We start from the raw sequence: 22,226 nt of genomic DNA, 5'->3' as shown, positions 1-22,226 counted from the left end.
AGGGATGAGTATTGAGACCTGGCAAAGATTTAAAAATAGTCAATGTTTGAGGGGCTGTGGAAAAATTAGTGAAAGAAGACACCTTTTGTAGGGTTATAAATTGGTCCAACTATTTTGGAAAACAATTAGTAATTATTTGAAAATGGTCTTCAAAGTGTTCGTATGCTTTGATCTAGCAATCCTACCGAAAGTCATATATCTCAAGAAGTTCAATGACAAAAAAAGTAATGTCTTCTATGTAACTATAACCCTAACCATTCATAACATCTTTGTTCAATCAAAAAACCTGGAAACAAAATGTGTATCTGCTTGGAGAATGGCTGAATTGTGGCCTATGAAACAAATATGATATTATTATGCCATAAGAAATTATGAGTGTGAAACACTCAAAGAAATGTGGGAACACTTGTATGAACTGATGCATACTGAATAAAGAACAAAGAACAACATGCACAAAGACCACAGCAGGTGAATTTTGATAAATTGTGGAGAACAATCTCAACTTAATGTAGCCAAAAGAATATACAGTTCCTACAAGTTGACCTGTCTACCAAAAATGTAATTTTTTAAATTCTTTCTTTCTGGTATTATAATTCCATTTGGAGAAATGTTGTGCATTTGTACCTATATGTAGATAATAATATATAAATATATGAGAAGATGTCAGTTCATGAGTAGACATCTATCCTCATAGTCAGAGATCTGTGTTCAAGTCATGCCGCTGCCATCTATTGTCTATGTGCCCCTGGGCAAGTAATTTAACAACTCAGAGCCTCCAGACGACTCTATAGGGCTCTAAGGTGCAAGGTGCTGATTCTCACTAGAACAGGAAGTTTCTCACTGGGAATTTTCTATACAAATGAATGCATGTACATGTGTGTATACACACATGTACATGTATTCACATATATACATGTGTATATATGCATACATTGTGCATACATGTATTCCGACACATGTAGTATATTTGTTGTGTATGTATTTAAAAATACATAGTGTGTGTTTTTTGTGTGTATGCACACATATAAATGACTACAAATGTTTCCTTATAGAGAGAGACAGAAAGAGAAAGAGAGGGAGGGAGGGAGAAAGAGAGAGAGGGGGGAGGATTATTAACCTGGGGTCTATAAACCTTCTTAAAATAATTTGGCAAATGAATTTCAATATAATTGGTTTCCTTTGTAGTCCTGGGTATTTTATTTTATGCATTTAAAACCATTATTCTGAGAAAAGGTTCATATGGTTCACCACACTGCCAAAGGGTCTCTTGACACGGGTCAAGAAATCCTGATATATATTAAGAGAACACTTGGCACAGTGACTTGTACATAGTAAATGGTCAATAAAATGCTTCTCAAATATTTGGTGAATATTTAAAAACTCAAGAATCAAAAACACGGGCATAAGGACTGGACTTGTGATTTCATTGGCGTAAAGAGGAGCTTTTAGCAAAGAGCTTCCTCCTCCAGTACAGGCTGAAATGTTGCAAACCATAATCGTAAAGAGCTTCAGAGAGCACTGATAAAGAATGACTTGCCCAGGGTCACACAGCCACTATATGTCAGATGTGCGACACCAACTCTCTGCCCCACCATCATTGTGCTACCTCTCACCAAAGTATACTGATCTGAGACTTGTAAGGAGTTTCACATGGTGGAGAACTGTCAGACTCACAGCTATCAGGTCTCAATCTGCCGCAAAACTCCTGAGTATGGCCAGAACAAGATTAAAAATTGGGGACTATTTAACAAAATAAACATATAGTACAACATAATGTTATTTTATGGTTTTCTAAGTTAATGTGCCACCCTCAGGAATTTATTTTTTTTCTCAGTTTGACACCATGTTCTAAAACAATGGGACCATGTGTACTTGGAACACTATAGATTAAAGTTATGATATAAGGGAAATCAACCAATTGATAAGAATTTATTAAGTATCTACTGTGTGATAGTATTTTAGGTGCTGGAAACCATTTTTATTCTACCCTAACCTATTTCAAGCCTAGCACTCTATCTAGTAGGCCACACTGCCAGAATAGAAGCAGTTTCCTTTATACCATGACATACCCTAGACCATTTGAGATACATGTTTTATTGTTTTAGGGGCAGCCAAATTCTTCAGATATGTAGATCAATACATTTTTAATGTCTGGGTTTTCAAACACATCGGTTCTTTAATTCCACAAGTAGTTTGGACAACTTTTAAAAACTTTCAATTCCTTTAGCTACATTCCGTGCAAATAAACATTTTTTATGCACTTGCCACGTGAAAGAAACTATACTCAGTAATGATGAAAAATGACAACATCTGGCTTTCAGATAGAGATAATATAGTCATATTGGTTACTTTTATTTTAATTTCTCAATTTCCTTTTTATTATAGGCTATTCAGCTACTCTAAATGGCATAGTAATACACCTAACATTTTAGTATGTGCATTCTAAGCCTTTGTCTTTTATCTTAAATTCTGTGAGAACTCTGATCCTTCCTTCTCATCTCAGCCCTTCATGCTGTTTCTAATTTGTTTCTGATTGAGACCATTTGGCACCAGTTATAATCTGAGCAGCAGGTACCATAGTTAGGTTATTCATGACGATCAGCCAGGACACTTCTTGATTCAGTTTTCTCAATCTCTCTTTATAGTTATAATGACATGGCAAGCAAATTACCCCTAGTTTATAAAAGAATGAAAGCAAATGAGTGAACAATAAGTTTGGAACTCGTTAGTATACCCACATGCCTAGATTCCAAAATGCTTCTGAATAATACAATTATTGGTGGTAATGACTAAAGAACAGTAAGCTAAAGGCAGGGATCATTATAATCATGTAGCAGGAAACCAGAATAACACTTCCTATATATGCATTCTATCTTATAAAAATCCTAGTTGGAAGGAATTTGTGAGAAACCATTCAACTTAATATCCTCTCTCATGTACAAATACCCTCTATACTACACCATTATTGAGAGATTCACCTTAGCATTTACATGTAAACTTCAAGCATTTGTGAGTCAGGATAGGGCAGTTGGGTCAAACTCAAAAAGAAACAGGCCTACACTTATGGATCCCTATCGCAGCATATTGACTACGTTTATTGTATTGTTATTTATTTTGTAAAATATTTCCTGATTACATTTTAAATCTGGTTCAAGTCAACTTGAGAGTGTTGCCCACCACCGATGTGACTGATAACCCTGGTGTAGGCTATTCCTGATATAGGAGCTTTTTCCACCAAAATAGTCTTAGTATATAAGTCCTGGGGACTTGCTTGTGGCATATATGGGTTAAGTGACTTGCCCAGGGTCTCATAATTTAATGTGTCAAATTTGGAATTTGAAGCTAGATCTTCCTGACTTCAAGTCTTGAACTCTAGTGAGAGCAACATGTAAAAAACTTTGCCAATTTTAAAGTGCTACACAAATGGGTGGTGGTGGTGGTGGTGGTGGACTATACCACCCTTCCTTTCTCTTGGCAGGGTAGTGCAGAGGAGAGTATGATAGAGCAGGATAGGGTGGAGTTCATTGCCTATCAAAAGTTAAGCTATCATCAAAAAATAGCTACAGGAGAGGGCCATTATGACACTAGAACTGGGGATCAAAAAGAAACACCACATAGAAGAATCACAATATTGTCTTGAAAGAGAAGAATTGCACATGACCAAGTACACAGGAAATACAATATAGGTTAAATGTCATTACAATAAATCACTAATAATGTTCTGCATAATAATGCTATATTCATCTCCTGTAGATATACCCAGAGTAGCTGGGCTTTGCTGTTCAGTTCACACCCCTCTGAAAGGCAAGGCTTACTTATGGGAAAGTTTTCCTGAGTCTTTTTTTTATTTTACTATAAAGAATTGATTATCTTACATATCCCCTCATCCTTTGGCATCACAAGCATTCAAACTCCCTTTGAATGAAGTCATGTGTTTTCTGACCCTCACTTCCCCAAACACACCACCCATACCTCCTAAAAAGAAAATCCCAGAACATACATTATGAAATTTAGACTCCTGCCATAACAGGGCAGTTCTTATGCTTAAATGGTTCCAAACAAAACAAATGATCCAAGAGCTTGGAGGAGTAAAGGAACAGAGATTAAGTTAATTTAAAGTAACTCATGCCCCTCCACACCCCACTTGGAAATCTTACTGCAATAGTCTGTGATCTCTGTACTCTTCATGACACCCAAAGGATCAGTGGTGGGCCTAAGGCCTAGGAGAAGGAACAAAGAAAAAGGGAAAAATAAAAACTGGAAAGGGAGGGAAGGGGAAGAGAGAAAAGCTAGATGTAATTAGCCAGACAATCTATTAAACAGCAACATTTATTAAGCCCTTATTATGTGCTAGACAAAGTGCTCAGCACTAACGGGATACAAATTATTTGAAAGAAAAAAAAAACAAAGAATTCCTGCTCTTAGGGAACTTACATTATGAAATCACATGTAAAAGTCAGAACATACAAGACATAGAGTAAAGGTAAGTTATCTATAGTGGATAAGACACTGGGGGTGGGGGTGGGGACAGATAGAGGGAGACGAGACTTAAAGAAATCCAGGGATTCTAACAGATAGAGGTTGGGAGGGAGAGAAATGAAAACATGACTCCAAGGCAAAGGGAATCCTTGGTGTTTAACATGGTCCTATTGTGCACAGAGCAGGACTGTATTTATTGTCAGCTACTCTTTCAATATAGAAAGAAAGACTGGGTTTTGTTTCAGCTTCAGCTTTCTGAAGCCTAGTTTCCTCATCTGTAAAATATGTAGGGTTGGAGTAGTGATCCATAACATTTCCTTCAGTTCTAAGATCCTATTACCACTATGCTTACACTAAGGCAGAGAGGAAATGTATTTTTTTTAACAATTATCCTACTGTTAACAAAATTCCAGTACTGGAAAATAATTTTCATCACGTTTTGTAAACTATATGACTAGATTCATGTTGTATCAAAATGATTTCTTTTTACTCTATTCCCTTCCTATTCCTTGGTAAGACCGAGATTAAATTCTTATTGTTTTCCAGGTTGCTAAAAAGATATATATATATGGCTTTGGAAATGGTATTTGACATGTGAAAGACTTTCATTTTTATACTTTTTTTGTTGTCATTTTTCAGTCACGTCTGATTCTCTGTGAACCTATTTAGGATTTTCTCGGCAAAGATAATGGAGTGCTTTGCCGTTTCTTTCTCCAGCTCATTTTATAGATAAGGAACTGAGGTAAACAGGGTTAAGTGACTTGCCCAGAATCACACAACTAGTAAGTGTCTGGAGGCCAGATCTGAACTCTTGTCTTCCTGATTCCAGGCTTGGCGCGCTATCCACTGTGCCACTTTCTGCCCATTGCCATCTATCTCTAAAACAAATGAGGTTCTGACAAGTATTGGTATTCAGTGTTTTATTGATGGATTAACAAAAATTAGGAAGGATTTTTTTTAAAAGGCATTTCTATGTATCAGAGGAATTGTCTTTTCCTCATTGTAGGTATAGTTTCAGATTAGGGAACCTTTGAGCATTTTGTCTACCAGTATCCAGTAATGAAATATTTGCTATGCATTTAAAGGACAATGTTTTTCTTAAAATACTTTGTCATTATGCAAATGTAGTTTGCTTGAAATATAAATATTACTTGAATATAACTTTATTAAAGGTTTCTTCTTAAGGTTACTTAAATGATGCATATCAAAATTTCAATGACCAAAATAAAAAATTATCATTCCTTCAACTTAAACAATTGTACTAAACATAAAAAAAAGAAAAGAAAAAACTGGATCTTAGTTATAAACCACAATGTATGTTTTTCAACTTTCAGACTACTTCTGTACCAGAATGTGTAGACTGTATTAGAAATGTTCTTATCAAAAGGGAATCAGACTTATGTATTATAAAACTATAACCTATATTTGTATGTATACAAGACTGCTGAAGTTGAGCATGGTTTTGAACAAAATAAAATTATCAACATTTCTTGATAGGCTGTTTCCCTCCTCCCCCTTTCTGGGTGGCTTGTATCTCTTGAGAAAGGGTAGAAATAATTACTAGAGAAACAAAAAAGAATGCAAAAAACCCCCAAACAAAGAAACAAAAAAAAACTTCCCACTTCAGACAGACAGAACTGCTTGTCAGTATTTTGGACCTGATTTGATAAACACAAGTTTAATCCACTTCTTCAAAAGGGCATGCTGTCAAGGTGAAGGATGAACATCTACTGCTACAGAACTAGATTGATTATCATTTCCTGAAGAAGATTCTTCCACATGGGTCACTTTATCTGATCTTCTTACAGAACGGTGGTCATTGCCAGAATTCTCTTCATTAGGTGAGGTGGCAGTAAGTGATTCATTCGACATTAAGACTTGCAAAGATTCGGCACCATCTTCAACATCCACCTCAATCCCTAGAGCTTTGAGAATGTCACATTTGCACATGGGGCAGGTGCCATGGGATAGAATCCAGGGGTCAATGCAATTTTTGTGAAAAAAATGTTTACAAGTTAGAATACGCACTATATCGTTGGGCTTATATGCTTCAAAGCACACAACACAGCTGTCCCCGTTTGGATTTGTTTCCTCATCCCCTTCTTTTAAAACACGCAGCTGGAGCTGTCCAAAAGCTTTCTTAAGATCTGTTGTTAACCGCTGCCATCTTCTATTCTGAATCCTTGCTACCCAGAGTCTTCGAATATTATAGAAAATGAAGTAGGCCAAGGTAGCGGTTGTGACGATAACAAAAGACACAAAATAGTGATTCATCCAGATGATATGCTTTCTGCCCACCTCGATCATAACAGTTACATGAACTCCCTTCTGAATCAAATGCAAAATCTCTGTGCCTTTTAAGTTGCCAATCATTACTGCAACTATATCTCCAATTCCTTGGTGAGACATGGGAAACACTTGGTTGCCAGTTCCTGGGAAGTTGTAGATGATCACCCCACTGGCTCCTTTTTCTGCTGCTGCTTTTATTTTCTGTGTGAAAGTACAACCTCCCCGCTCTATGAGGGCAAGCCACATTTCTGAGTCCTTGGGTTTGCTGAAATTGGTCAAGGGATTACAGGCATTTTGGTTCCTTCCCTGTGGTGGCACTACAACTCCAGCTACCCTCTTCAAAATGGAGCCTCTTCCAAACACCCCAGTTTCCCCCAACTCAGATAACATCCGGTTCCCCACATGAAATGATATGTTCATGTAAGCAGTCCAAATTGCACTTGCTTTGCAACAGTTTTGACTAAGCAGCAGAAAGACAGTGAATTCCAAAAGCCAGGAAGAAGCAGCATTGGTTCTCCAAGTACCTGTCTTAACTAGATTCATTTCTCCCTTTGCCTAGTAACTGAAGAACCGGCGAAGCAAAAAGAAGTGGCTCCCACATCTGGTGGCAACTAACTTAAAAGAACAGAAAGAAAAGAGTCTTCAAGGGGAGAACACGTTCTACTACCCTCCCACATTTTGGGGGGGAAATTCTTGAAGACTTCTTATGAGTCTGAGATGTTGAAGGTAAGAATGAGAAAAACTTTATATTGGAAAAAACAAAATCTAGTGCCACTAAGTCTCTACAGACTGCTGTTGGGTAACGTGATTGTGACATCAGAGATAATTCAGCCAATCAAAATATCTTAGCTCATAATGAAATTTTATTGGCTTGGTCAAGTGTTGTTAGGGGTGATTTCTATATTGTCATATAAAATGATATTGCTTAGTTACATATAATACTGGCAGGTAGTTAACCTCCAAGGTTATTAACTGAAAATGAAAACAAAATGGGAAATCAAAGCATATACCTTACTTTTAAAAATCTGCCAGGCTGTGACCTAAAGCCACAAAATTGTTAATAATATTTTCTATGGGTGAAATGAATTCCTCTGTTCCTCAGCATAGTGGTAAAATCAAATGGGTAGGGGTTTTGTTTGCTTTTACACACAAATGATCAAGCAAGCAATCTTATAATCAAACAGAATCAAGTTTAAGGAGATAGAGGACTCTTTTGGACTCAGCCCTGGACTAGACATCAACAGAAATAGGTAAAATATTTTAATCATGTCTAAAAAACCCACATTCAAATATTTAACAATATCCTCATTTTTAGGGGTTAAAGGACAACGAAGGGACCCTTTTTGATTGATTTTTGCTTTTTAGTGACTCAGTTTGACTCTCTGGTTATATGTTAAGCAAAAGCAAAAGATATTTTTTAATAAGAACAAAAAACAAAAACCTGAACCTATAGTTTCCCAGAAGAAATCTGATACATGGGTCATGAAAGTTATTTTATAAGCAGAGTGGTGGTCGAGGGGGGTGAGAAGGATAAAAACGGCTGATATGGATTTAGTAGCATAGTGTATTATCAAATTAACAGAGAAAAAGTCAACCTAAGCAAAAATGTGCTAATTCTGTGTTACTTAAATGGAATTTCAAAGTTGTTTAAGAAGAGTTGAGAGCCTAAATTACTTCATTAGAAGTAAAAGGGGACATCAATAAGAATTCACTCAAATGAAGCACTTCAGCAGCTGTTAGGCTTTCTAATTTTCTATTTTCTTTATAGTATTCTTATCTGGCTAAATTCTAGCTGGATTGATGTTGACTGAATAGTAAGAACTCAAAACAAAAGGTTGATTTTGTGAGGAAACTAAAACAACTTTATCATTGCTACCCCAAACTTTTCCAGGTGATGATGGTCTTTTTTACCCCCATAGTATTTTATGTTTACTGTTGTTTGTTTCGATGAGACTATACTAAAGCTGCATGTTATGTCACTGAAGAGGAATATCATCGATCCACTCTTGCTCAGCATCTCACTTGACTTTCGTTCTGAATCCTCCGGTGACTAAGATTAACATGACTTCATGAAATTAACACAATTCATTAAATTTAACTATTTAACAAGGTAGTATAGCATGATAACACCATGAAAAAGAGAAGAGGGTGAACAGGTACCCAGAGATAAATAAGATTTTGCATTAAAAAAAGGAAATTTATGAAAACATGTCATAATAAAAACTAAAATTCATAATGATCGATTTCCAAAACAGGCCATGAAATTGTCTCATGTCTCCTTGCCCTTTCCCTAAAATATTAATTTGTGTAGATATATCAATAGGTAATGAAATCTAGGAATTGATAACTTGTTTTATCAGTCACAAAGATAACATTCATGTTTTAAAAGTAAGCCTAAAATTTCTCTCTAGTATATATTCTACCTGGAAATATACAGCCAGACAATAATGAGATGCTGTGAGACAAAATAAAGGGGGAAAATCTTAGTTATTTGTGACAATAGTATTTTATAGTTGTTCCTAAATGGCTAGTGATCCATAGACACCGAATAATCATGGAAGAGCATGCAAGTAAAGCTATCCCTGGTATATATCTAGAAGGATGATTTTGGACTCTTGCTAGGGACTAGGGGCTATGCCCATGGAACACAAGTTCTGGTAAATCCTATCCTAAGTAACAAAGGTTTTATGTATAGGACTTGAGCAATTATATGTCTTCTGCTCAAGGGACTGACCTTGATCCATTTAGAGAAGCATGTTACCAGGATCACAAGAACATTAACATGTACACACATATGTAGGTACTTATATCTCTTTATAGAGAAAGAATAAGAGCAAGTGAGAGAATGAGGAAGAGAAAAAGAGACAGAGACACACAGGGAGAAAGAGAGATAGACACAGCCAGAGAGACAGCGAGGATGAGAGGCAGAAACTTCTTAAGAATTCTTTACAAAGAATTCATCAAAAGTTAAGACTCCGCCTCCCCTGCCCCACCTCTCCCCCCCCCCCCACCCCCAAGACCTGTGATTTTACTGATATAGGAAATAACTAGCTAGCAAACTCCCTGTACTAATGCAGGTCAGTAACTCTTGTTCCTGAGGCACTGAAGAGTTTGAAGGCTTTCCTAGGCATCACACAACCAGTACGTAACAGAAATGGGACTTGAACCCAGGTCTCTTTAAATCTAAGCGTGCTACCTACTTGTGAACTTTAAGATTTTCTAAAGATTTTTTTTGAGGTGGGGAGGATTGTTTTGTTTGTGGTTACAGCAAATCACAAAGATCACCTGTACTAAAGAAATGAGGGATTTAGATTTTCCTGATAGAGGAAGTATCTCTAATCAATGAAATATTATAATAATTCTAGAGGTGAAAGGGACTTCAGAGATCACCTAGTCCAACCTTCTCATTGTACAAAGAAATTTAAGTCACCCGGCTAATATTTACACAAATATCAAGACTCAGAGGTAGGTTTCGAACCTTATCACTTGGGACTCCAAAGCCAATATTCTTTCCACTGCACCTCTACTCCACCTCAGAATCTTTAAACATTGAAAACTAGCAGGTGCATGGAGGATAGGTAGAAAAGAAAAAGAGGAGAGTGGTACGTGTATCACTGCAAAAGTCAGAGGAATTAGAAACTAGACTTTTAAAAACTTTTAACATCCAGTTCACCGAGTATGTTTTAGGGCTTTATTACGAAAAGAAGACCATCATCACACATGAGTTTTAATCCTTTTCTATGGAGTTAATGTTATTCAAGATGGACAAAAAAATTGACACACACAAATTTGAATAACTTTTTAGTGAAGCATGGTCTTAGTTTATAAGGAGTTCATTCGTATCTCTAGCTGCAGTGAAACAATAATTCATTCAATACTAGATTTTGTAAGATTCAGTTTCATCATTGGAATGTTCCCTTAGTCTCTTATACTTTAAGAATGTCACATTTGCACATGGGGCATGTCCTATGGGCTAAGAGCCAAGGATCAATGCATGCCTTGTGGAAAAAATGCTTGCAAGTTAAAATGCGCACTGTATCCTTGGGTTTGTACGTGTCAAAGCACACAACACAGCTGTCTCCACTGGGATCGACTTCTTTGTCCCCTTCTTTTAACACACGTAGTTCCAACTCTCCAATTGCTTTTCTGACTTCTGCTTTTATCTGACGGCGTCTCCTGGTGGCAGCGCTGGGCATTCTGGGCCTCCGGGCACAATATAAAAAGAAGCCGGCAACAGTGGCAGCCATAAAGGTAAATAGGGACATGATAGAATGATTTAACCAAGGTATGTGTCTTCTCCCTACTTCAATTATAATTGTCACATGGACTCCCTTCTGAATCAAATGATAAAGCTCCATGCCTTTCAGGTTGCCTATCATCACTGCGACAACATTTCCTGTTCCTTGGTGAGACATAGGAAAAACCTTGTTGCCAGTGCCTGGATAGTTATAGATAATCACTCCATTTGCCCCCTTCTCAGCAGCCACCTTTATCTTGTGCGTAAAGGTACAGCCTCCCCGTTCAATGAGGGCCAGCCAGGATTCTGTCAGATCAGGTCTGCTGAAATTGGTCATGGGGTTACAAGCATTCTGATTCCAACCCCCAGGAAGTACCACTGCACCAGCCACCTTTTCCAGAGGAGAATGATTTCCAAATACTCCAGTTTCCCCTAACTCTGATATGATGCGATTTCCCACCTGAAATGTTATGTTCAAGTGGGCAGTCCATATAGCTTTTCCTTCTGAGTCAGGAAGGCTAAGGAGTAAGAAGATGCTGAACCTCAGTAGCCAAGAAGATGCAAAACTTCGTTTCCAAGAATTTGTCCTAAATAGCCTCATTCCTCCATTTGCCTGGCAACCACCGAACATAAAAAAAAAACAACAAAATATTAACAAAATACAAAAAGTTAAGTATTTGGCTTCAATTTCTGGCAATAATTAAAATAATGAAATGTAAAAAGGTCTACATGGAGCCAAGACATCCCTCCTCCCCCTTCAGTGTTTTTATTTTGAGAAGATTTTCATAATGAAGTACAATAAAAAAGTATTTCAAAGTGATTTCACAAAAATTATGACCTACTAATGTCAAAATTGTGACATCAGATATACTTAAACCAATCCCTGAGTTTATTTTAGCTCTTTACATACTGTTGTCCTATTGGCTAAACAGCAATAACTAAACACTATCTTAGAATATGTTAAGGAGGAGAAGAAAAAAGATGTGAGTTCCTTGGACAGTGCCAGCTTTCTGTACATTGAGTATGACACTTAATCCTTCTAAACATTATTTTTCTATATCTGAGAGATAGAAATACTCATCACCTATTCACAAGATATTTGTATGTCTTTATGGAATTAACCATAGATCAACAGATTTCATGAATAGTTCCAAACTGCCTAATAGAGGAGTGACTTTAAACAAGAGGCATAAAATAGCCACTCCCTACCCCCTTTCCCTCTTTCACCATTAAGTGCTAATCACAGCCACAAAGATATTGAGATGATGAAAAACCCAGGAAAGACTTACCTGGTTAGGCTGATTTACTGCCATTCTGTCAAGTAAATCTGCCTGTTTACTTACAATCAAGTTGGCCATAGATGGCAGGCAGCTGGTGGTGTGCTACTATGACATTGCTGCTAGCTACAGTAAAGTAGGACTGCTTTCAGTTTGAATCCTCACTTCAAGTCAGTCTGCTATGAGAGACCCTACCAGGATCTCAAGTCTCCTAGCAACATCCATTGGATTATGCATGCCTCTCTAGTACATACAATGTCACAGTCCATCAGAGAGGACTGTAATAAGTGGGAAATAAGAGGACTTGGGAGTCAAGGTCACCATAGGGCAGTGGAAAGAACACTGGCTTTTGATGTGGAGGACTGATGGTCACTGCCTGAATTCTGACTCTGCCACTTTAAGCCTCAAGTTCTTCATCACAAGAATGAGGAGGTAGCAGTAATTGAACCCTAAGGTCCTTTCCATTTCTAAATATGTGAACTTATGAGCCTATTACCTGGGTTCTAGTCCTTGGTTAGAGACTAACCAGTTTTAAGACTGTGGATGACTTACTCAATCTCTGTGGGGCCACAGTTCTCTTTACTTGTCATGCACTGGAATTGGATTTCTGACCCTAAAATTAATGATAAAACTTTTCAACAAGAATAATCATTGAATGATCACTCCTTGTAGAGTATCACAACAGGCACTGAGTTACATAGAAAGCTTACAAAATATGAAAACAATACCATTACTGCAATTAGAGACCTCATCATGAATATGAAATAAGATTATTTCTCCCAAGGTAAAGAATAGAAAGCTCAGTTATTTGTCCTAGATTACTGGATTTCTTTTTTATAAGAAGATTTGGGGCAGTTTCAAGGAATCTTTTTAAATGATTGTAAACTATTGATTGGACTTATATCCTTCAGTCTGAATCCGATAGACATTTATTTGCTTATATGACCTTTTGAAGATCACAAACAATCTCCACAAAAATCTAAGTCTTAATTTCTTCATATATAAAACTGGGATAATAACTTCTACCTGTACCTGACAGGGAATTGTTGGAGAATTTATTTACATATACACAAATTTAAGATTCTCTCTTAACCTCCAAAATGTTCCCCTCACTTTCAGATATGACTGACTGAATTCATTTGCTGCCTCCCCTCAAATTCCCTTTATCAATATCATTCTTTATCAATTCAAGTACTAATCCACCGCTTTGCACTATTATGCAAATCCAGTTGTAGAGCTGGTTTCCAGAAAAAAAAAATTCAATTTCACATAAGAAATACATCTCTGGTCTAGTTCAGTAAGGCCTCCATCCAGATCCAAAAAATGTTTCTAGGAGTTTCCCATTCCAGGATGCCCACCTCACAGAGATGCTATTGGGGCCTCCCCCTGTTCTTAAAAGTGTAAATTGTCTTTTCTATCTCTTCAATAAAATCAATATTTCTATCCATTGTAGCTCTCATTACCATGGCGTTCAAGTTCCTGAACTCAGATCCATGAGCTTTACATGCATAGATTAAAACAATTGTGACTCATATAATTCTTATAAAATCAAAGAATAGAAATTCATGGAAGGTAATTTATAAATTTTAAAGTGCTACATACAGTAAACATTAAATATTGTTGAAATTATTATTGTAATATTTTAAAATTGAATTCAGATAGAAATGTTTTTTGGACAAATGATTATCCTTTTTATATTTAATGTTGTTAATAGTATTATGTAATTTTCCTCTATTTTGGTGGAGTTCAAATGGAACTGAGGATAAGATAGATCTGAGGATTAATCATAAAATCATAGACCTAGCACTAGGACAGTTTGTCCTGCTATTATTCCCTGATTTTAAATATTCTGTGGGCTACTGCACTACTAGATACAATGATTGCTTTTTCATAATTGAACAAGACCATTAGATTGTAAGCTTATTTGTAGATTCCCTAAACACAACTCTGGAATATCTCTAGTAGTAGAGTATGTAACTTGTCGTTTTTTGCACATGGTTTAATTTCTTTCACTAGGGCTTCCTGTTTAGAAATGTTTTATTCCATGAAATTTGGAGATTATAGTGAAGTCTATTAAAATGCTGTTCTTGAAGCTTTGTGGGTCAAAATTACGTGCAGATAGCTGTGAGTAACAGTTATATCTACAACTCTGCCTCGTATTCTCCAATGGGTTATCTGTTGAAGTCTCAAGAATATTTTGAGGTTTGGATGAGTCATAAGGAGATCTGTCATTTTTTTTGGATTATATAAGATAATAACAAGCTTCTAACATAAAATTCCAGCTACCTGATCGTGTCTTTCCAGATATCCAGTAGATGCTAATTTTTTTTTCTTTTTGCTAAATAGATTGATAGGTACTATAGTTTCCAACATGTCACATAACAGGCATTGATTAAATAAATCCAGGCTCTCTCTAAGCATAATCTTTCTGTTATTTCTAGGAGCAATAACCTGAACCTGAATCATTTCATGAACTAGTTTCCATAAAAAAAAATGTAACTCAGCCATTTATTCAATTGCTTCTTTGTTGACATATTGTTGGTCTAGTTCATGTGGTTGTTGGCCATGGAATGTCTTTTGATTCTACTCTTGAATGTATGCTCTTTAACAGGCTTCATCTGGAAAGAAAATGTTTTTGGTCAGATCTAACAAAATCAGCTATACACACCCATTGCCAGCCTTTACTATTACTTTGCAAATGAGGTCTCTTTGTTTAATAAAAATCTTTGTAACCTTCTAGCCTGTTTATTGTGTTCTCTGAGAATATCAATACTTTTCCTCATTTTTGAAGAGGGAGTGTTTGATGAACCCTATGTTTCATTAATATTGTGCATGCTTTTGTTTCTAACTCTGCTGTTATATTACCATGTTAAAAGTATACATTAAATATAACCATGCTAAAAGTATACATTAAGACTCTCACTGCATTAGTGTTAAATACTCGTCTCTTTTAAGCTTCAGCTTCAGCATGCAAATCATACACAGTCTCAGTTTTCTCTTGGATATTTCTGTACTTGATACGTGTTTCTTGGAGAGGTCCAAAGTATTTTAAACTATTAATTACTTTATTCTATTTGTTCAGGCTGACCTCCATATTCACACTCAAACCCTGTCCTTGGTGCATACTACACATATTGAAACGAAATGATATTTTAATGTCTTTGGAGAATGTTTCCAAAAGATGAGGTTATTTACTATGTTTTTCATTTGAATCATATACCTTCATGGCAATTTTATGACTCACTGAATTTGAAAGTCATATTCAATACTATTCAGGAGTGGTGTTGATAGGTTCAAGGCTAGGCAGACCCAGATTGGGGGCTTAGACAATCCCCCTGTAAGATATCACTTTTGTAGCATTTGTTCTTGCCATTATGGTGCTGACAGTGTTTTAAATAGAGAACAGTTTCCATGGGGATATCAAATACTTTATTATCCTCACTACACTTAGATCCATTTTTATTTTCTATTTGCAGTATATCAAGTAAGTAAGCATCTGCTTACATTGTGCCAGGCATTGTGCTAAGAGCTAGGATAGAAACAGCTAACACTTATACAGCATTTAGTATTTTCTAGGAACTGTACTGTTTTATTTTACTGTCTCATTTGAACCTCACAACAATTCTAGGAAGTACATACTATTACTGTCCTGATTTTAGAGATGAGGAAAACAAAGGTTAAGTGACTTGCCCAGGGTGATAAAGCCAGTATGTACCTGAAGCCAGATCTGAACTAAGAGCTTCCTAACTTCAGCTGCCCAAGAAAGAAAGGTTAAAAAAACTGTCCTTGCCTTCAAAGGCCTCAGAATCTAATTGCTAGGCCCATGAGTAGGAAACTTAAATCAAGCCACAACTAAGTCATGAGTGTGAAATTGACTCAAACGCCCTGATTTAATCTATAAAGACATTTTAGATTTTACAGTGCGAAGCACAAGACATACAAAGGTAAAAAACAATCCCAACCTCAAAGGAACTGCAGTCTAATGGAGGAGACAACATAAAAACAATTATGTATAAACAAAACAGTTAACAAGGTAAACTAGAGAGAATGAAAGGCTTCTTGCAAAAAGCTGCATTTTAGTTGGAACTTGAAAGAAACCAGAGAGACCAGGCAGTAGAGAAGCCTCTGTATGACGGAGGGCCAGCTAGTGGAAATTCCAGGAATCCAGAGATGAGGGTCTTGCAAGGAGGCCAGTGTCACTGGATGACAGAGTACTTTGGGGATTAAAGGATGAGAAAACTGGAAAGGTCTGGAAAGGAGGTGGTCAGGTTAAGAAGGACTTTGAACTCCAAAGAAAGGATTTTACATTTGATTGTGTGAGAGACAGGGAGCTACTGGAGTTTACTGAATTGGAAGTGTGTGAAGCAGGGGAAGGGATATGTGTGTAACATGGTCAGAAATGAAATTTAGAAAGTTAATTCGACAGCTGAAAGGAGAAGAGACCAGAGGGGGCAGAGACTTGAGGTAGGGAGACCAAACAGAAAGTAATACTGCAATAGTCCTGGCATGAGGTAACAAAGGCCTCCTCCCCACTAGGGTGATAGCGGTGTCAGAAGGAGGCACACTTGAGAGACCACACACTTAAACTCTACTTTGTCCTTTGCAATTTGGGAAAAACGGGCAGAACCCAGGAAGATTCAACAACCAGAAACCAGACAGTAGAGACTGGAATATAAGGCATGAAGTTCAACCAATGGAGAACAGAGTATACAACACAGACAATCTGTTTACCAGAGGATCGGTTAGAAGTGACAAGCACTGTCCTAGACTAGGCACCAGGGATACAAAGACAGACAACAACAACAACAACACAGTCTTCCTCTCAGAGAGTTTACATTCTGTAATAACAAACAACACATTCCCCTCTAGGTACAAACCAAGAACATACAAGGTAAATATAAATTAATTCTAGCTGTACTAGCCACTAGAGAGATCAAAAAAGGTTTCATATAGTAGTAGCACTTGAACTGAACTTTGAAAGGACCCAGAGATGTAAAGAGGTTGTGGATTTTCCAACATATAGAGGAAGGAGATGGAATGTTTTGTACAGGAACAGGGAGAACAATTTTGCTGGAACACAGAGTATGGGAAAGGAAATGATAAGCAAGTAAAGGTAGGTTATAGCCAGATAACAAAGATTTTAGAATGTTAAAGAGAGGAATTTGGGTGTTATCCTAGTTACTAGAGAGCCATTGGAGACTTTTTAAGCAGGGAGGTGATAAGGTCAGATCTGTTTTTGCTTTAGAACTCTCACAGGCCAAGGAAACCCAGTCACTGAGAATTCAGGGACCAAGATCGGAATGGGACCAAGAGCAAGACTAAATCATTCCTCAGCCAGAAAGCTGCTAACCAAGTGCCCTTTATCTCCTCTCATATGAATGTGGGGAAGGACCGAACCCCGAAAAGGAAGGTTAAGAAAGCTTAATTGCCAGCGTTAGAAGGATGTATGGGTAGAGAGCCATTGGATGGTCTTAGTGTTTTCAAACCCTGAGATGCTTATTTTTAACATTAACTATTTGACACAGCACCACTTTTCATGATCACTAAGAACTCTAGAAATTCATTTATTTTCAATATATTAGAAAAGAGGAAAGAAGCTGCAGGTAGGTTTCAACGACCATACTACTAATACTTATCTCTTACCTGGAATATCAAATATCAGGGAAGCTGAATTTTTTCAGAAGTCTGACCTATCTAGTTCCTAGCACAGGGGTGGGGAACCTGTGGTCTCAGGGCCACATGTGGCCTTCTAGGTCCTTGGGTACAGCCTTTTGATTGAGTCCAAGTTTTACAGAACAAATCCTTTTATTTAAGGAGATTTATTTGGTAAAGTTTGGATTCAGTCAAAGGCCATACCTGAAGGCCTAAAGGGCCACATGTGACCTTGAGGCCACTGGATCCCTCCCCTAGCATGTCTATTTATGGCACAGAATGTTGTTATTCTGTGCTAACTATGGAGGTGATTAGGTTACATTATCCTGGGCACAGAAGGAATACGTCATTTTTGGACTTCTCTACTTCACAGCCATTTAGAGAAAAACAATTTCAGATAACACTTCCACCGCACACACATACACACACACACACACATGCACACAATGAAGAATGTGTTTTCCACAACTCTACTAATGGCAGCACTGGCAAGAGTTCTAACGATTTTCAGTTGTTTTTCTCTATACTGTCATTGTATAAATCATCTAGCTTCAAAGTGACAACCAGTTTCAACTGAGATGGCATACTATTTACTCCACCTCATAGACAAGCTCATCTTTACTACGATTAGGGATGTCTACAATCCATAAGCTCTTTTCTCTCAACAAAAAGTAATAATGTGGTTCTAAGTTGTGTCCAACTTCCTGACCCCATTTAGGGTTTTCTTAGCAAAGATACTAGAGTGGTTTGCCATTTCCTTCTCCAGCTCATTTCACAGATTAGGAAACTCAGGCAAACAGGGTTAAGTGACTTGCCCGGCATCACGCAGCTAGTAGGTGTCTGAGGCTGGATTTGAACTAAGGTCTTCTTGACTCTAAGCCTGGTGCTCTATCCACTACACCACGTAGTTTCCTCATTTTAAGAATATAATTTTCCCTTTCGCATCGCAACTTTCCCCATTTCAGTTTCGATATATCGTGGGGCAGCATAAGAAATCAAATGGGAACTTTGGGGCAGTTTTGTGGAAGTTATAGATGATACGCAAAGGCCAGCGAATGCCACAAAAAAAGTTTGGAAACTCAGAAATGCATAAAGTACGTGTACGGTAGTGTTGTATAATATCAACATATTTTATCTTTTAATACTACAATAATTCAGACTTCTCTCATACAAAGGGAGGGCAAAAAAATTTTACACAGATTTTCCAGATCGCGGGAGTGCTGTAGCCCAACCCCCACGATGTGGAAGGGATAACTGTAGTGTCTTTTAAACATGGTAGACGTGTGAGTGAAGAATATAAAATGTCTTCAGGTTACTATTCAAGTTACATGGTATAATCGTGGTATTCAATGAGAATGTAGAAAAATAGTGTAATTTATGAAAGGTTACTGTTTGAATACTAAAAGATAAAGGCATTAGGCCACATTCTAAATGTTCATTTATTTTATCATTCATGCATGACTCTCTTTTGTGATGCTTAGTTATTACTGAATATAAAAAAGAATTAAAGATTAAGAATTAATTTGGAGGTTATTAGGCATATATTTTTTTAAAATTAGGCATACCATAACTTTTTTCACTCATTTTGAATTGGTTATTCTAATGCAAAAATAATTATGCAAAGCAAAAATACTACAGACTGAGGAAGACTATATTTGATATATTACTCTTCCAAATATTCACTGTAATGTGAAGTATGAAAGGCAATAAAACACACAGAATTAGAACAGGTGAAACTTACAGAAATGTGGTTCATTATGAGAAAAAGTAAACTCACAGTACTTGTGTATTACAGGGATAAAGAACAAGTTAATTTTGTTGGTTATTTTATATTTTTAAAACATAACATACTATACTCTTAGTTCTCATATGTGACATTGTAAAAAAGCTGGTTAAATAATTTAGATAAATAATATGAGAGACATCACCTTTTTTAGTACATTAGGATAAGATATAACAAAATGTTTCATTCCAACCCAAGATTTAAATCTACATATTTTTTTTTATTTTTGCATATGTATATTAAATAACAACACTGATTTTTTTGGCCACATGATAAAAACAGGTATACCTATAATGCTTGAGATTAAGGATGTGAAGTATAATTACGAATAGGAAGGAAAATAGGATGTCCATGCAGCAGATAGTACTAGAGACACAGTACATTTCTCAAGGTTCTTGGAGTACTAAATATATATTTTAGTAGCATTGAGTTAAAGGGTCATTTCATTAAATATTTGACTGAATAATGCCCTGGAAAGTCATTGTATATATTCCAATGTCATCTATTTATGAATTAACATAAATATAATATGATTAACATTCTGATAATTATTCAAAACACAAGATATTTTTCCCTACATGATTTGATAGTAATGGGAATGGAATGCTAAGAGGAAGAGGGAGGAAGGGGGAAAAAAAAGGAGTCTGCAAAGTACAGGCCAATGAATTCAAGTCTAAAACAAATTATTAAAGGGATCATTAGGGAAGATTCAAAAGGGAGCCTCTCTACATATGAATTCCATGACTAATCCCCCAATAACACATCAGATACAGATCAATCGCTCCCAATTGTCTCAGTGCTGAGAAATACAAAAACATCCCACTTTATCTGCCCCATTCAAACAAAGGCCAGAATCATTAAAGGTCAACAGCAAAAAGTCCCACCTTAATTACTATTACAGAGGGTAAAATAGAAATTAAAAGAAATTCCAAAATGAAAACTTCCAAGAATATTACAACCAAATTTCAGAACTCCCAGATCAAGGAGACTATATTACAAGCAGGCATAAGGGAACAATTCAAATATCGTGGTGCCACAGTCTAGATTTAGCATTGTTTATATTAAAGAACTACAGGGCTTGAAATGTCATATTCTGGAAGGCAAAGAAGTTAGGATTACAACCAAGAATCACATAACCATCCAATATTAAATAAATTATTTGAAATATTATGTAAAGAAGGGATCCTACCAAATTCATTTTATGAAACAATTATGATACTGATACCTAAACCATGAAGAGTAAAAACAGAAAAAAATTATAGACCAATTTCATTAATGTATATAGATGCAAAAATCGTAAATAAAATACTAGCTAAAAGATTACAACTATATATTTCAAAGATTATACATGATGAGCAAGTGGGATTTATACGAGGAAGGCAGGGATGGTTTAACATAAGGAAAACTATTAACATAATTGATTACATCAATAATAAAAGTTTAGAAAATCATGACTATATCAACAGATGCAGAAAAAAGTTTTGATAAAGTTTATTTAAAACACTTGAAAATACAGGTAGAAATGGATTTTTCCTTAAATTGACAAAAAGCATTCATCTAAAAACATCAGCAAGCAAAATTTGTAAGGGGGACAATCTAGAAACCTTCCCAGTAAGATCAAGTGTGAAACAAGAATGTCCACTGTCACCAATATTATTCAGTACTGTATTGGAAATCCTAACAATAGCAATAAAGGAAGAAAAAATAAAAGAAATCAGAATATGGAATGAGGTAATAAAACTGTCTCTTTTTGCAAACAATATGATGATATACTTTGAAAATCCCAAAGACCCCACTAAAAAGTTAGTTAATTCTAGCAAAGTAGCAGGACATAAAGAAAATCTATATAAATAATCACCATTCCTGTATGTTACAAACAAAATTCTGCAAGAAGAGATAGTAAAAATACTTCATTTAAAATAACTCTAGACAGCAAAAAATGCCTGGGAGTATACCTGACAAAACAAATCCAAGAATCACATAAACAAAATTATAAAAAAAATTTATACAGATGAAATTTGATTTAAACAATTAAAGAAATATTAGTTGTTTATGGGTAGGCAAGGCCAATATAATAAAAATGATAATTTTACTTCAACTAATCTATATACTCAAGGCCATCCCAAATTAAATTACCATTCTTTTTTACTGAATTAGAAAAAAATAACAAAATTCATTTGGAAAAACAAAAAATCAAGAATATCAAAGGACATAATAAAAAAAATGTAAAGGAAGTATGTTTAGCAGTATACCCATTCTAAAACTATAATATGTGGCAATAATTAACAAAACTATCTGGTACTTGATAAGAAATAGAAACGTAGATCAAAGGAATAGAGTAGACATACAATATACAGCAGCAAATAAGCATAATAACCTTGTACTTGACAAGTATAAAGACTTAAGATTTTGGGATAAGAATTCAATATTTGGCAAATTCATTATTTGCTAAAAATTGTTGGGAAAACTGAAAGCAGGATGGCAAAAATTGGGCATAGAACAATATCTA

General features: G+C 36.0%; 3 protein-coding genes across 8 annotated transcripts in view; all 3 read right to left on the bottom strand.

Moving 5' to 3' along the window:
* CADPS2 (calcium dependent secretion activator 2) overlaps positions 1-22,226 on the bottom strand; it is a 730,659-nt gene that overhangs the window by 505,644 nt on the left and 202,789 nt on the right. The window lies entirely within an intron of this gene.
* RNF133 (ring finger protein 133) lies at positions 6,187-7,311 on the bottom strand. Its single transcript, XM_036759301.1, has one exon. It carries the CDS (start codon positions 7,309-7,311, stop codon positions 6,187-6,189), a length of 1,125 nt encoding a protein of 374 aa, XP_036615196.1.
* Positions 10,695-12,363, bottom strand: RNF148 (ring finger protein 148). Its single transcript, XM_036759302.1, has 2 exons — positions 12,295-12,363; positions 10,695-11,618 (listed from the first exon to the last, which is right to left on the bottom strand). The coding sequence occupies exons 1-2, from the start codon at positions 12,361-12,363 to the stop codon at positions 10,695-10,697; spliced, it is 993 nt and encodes a 330-aa protein (XP_036615197.1).

This window comes from Trichosurus vulpecula, chromosome 5 (assembly GCF_011100635.1).
Source record: "Trichosurus vulpecula isolate mTriVul1 chromosome 5, mTriVul1.pri, whole genome shotgun sequence".
Taxonomy (NCBI): domain Eukaryota; kingdom Metazoa; phylum Chordata; class Mammalia; order Diprotodontia; family Phalangeridae; genus Trichosurus; species Trichosurus vulpecula.
Note: the sequence above shows the minus strand (reverse complement) of the source record. Positions and strands in the feature narration are given on the sequence as shown.

What these genes read in the sequence shown, in the direction of transcription:
- RNF133 (XM_036759301.1), bottom strand. Translation starts at nt 7,311, where the DNA reads ATGAATCTAGTTAAGACAGGTACTTGGAGAACCAATGCTGCTTCTTCC.
- RNF148 (XM_036759302.1), bottom strand. Translation starts at nt 12,363, where the DNA reads ATGGCCAACTTGATTGTAAGTAAACAGGCAGATTTACTTGACAGAATG. An exon ending in CAGTAAATCAGCCTAACCAG is followed by an intron (nt 11,619 to 12,294) that starts GTAAGTCTTTCC and finishes GGTGGTTGCCAG; the next exon opens with GCAAATGGAGGAATGAGGCT.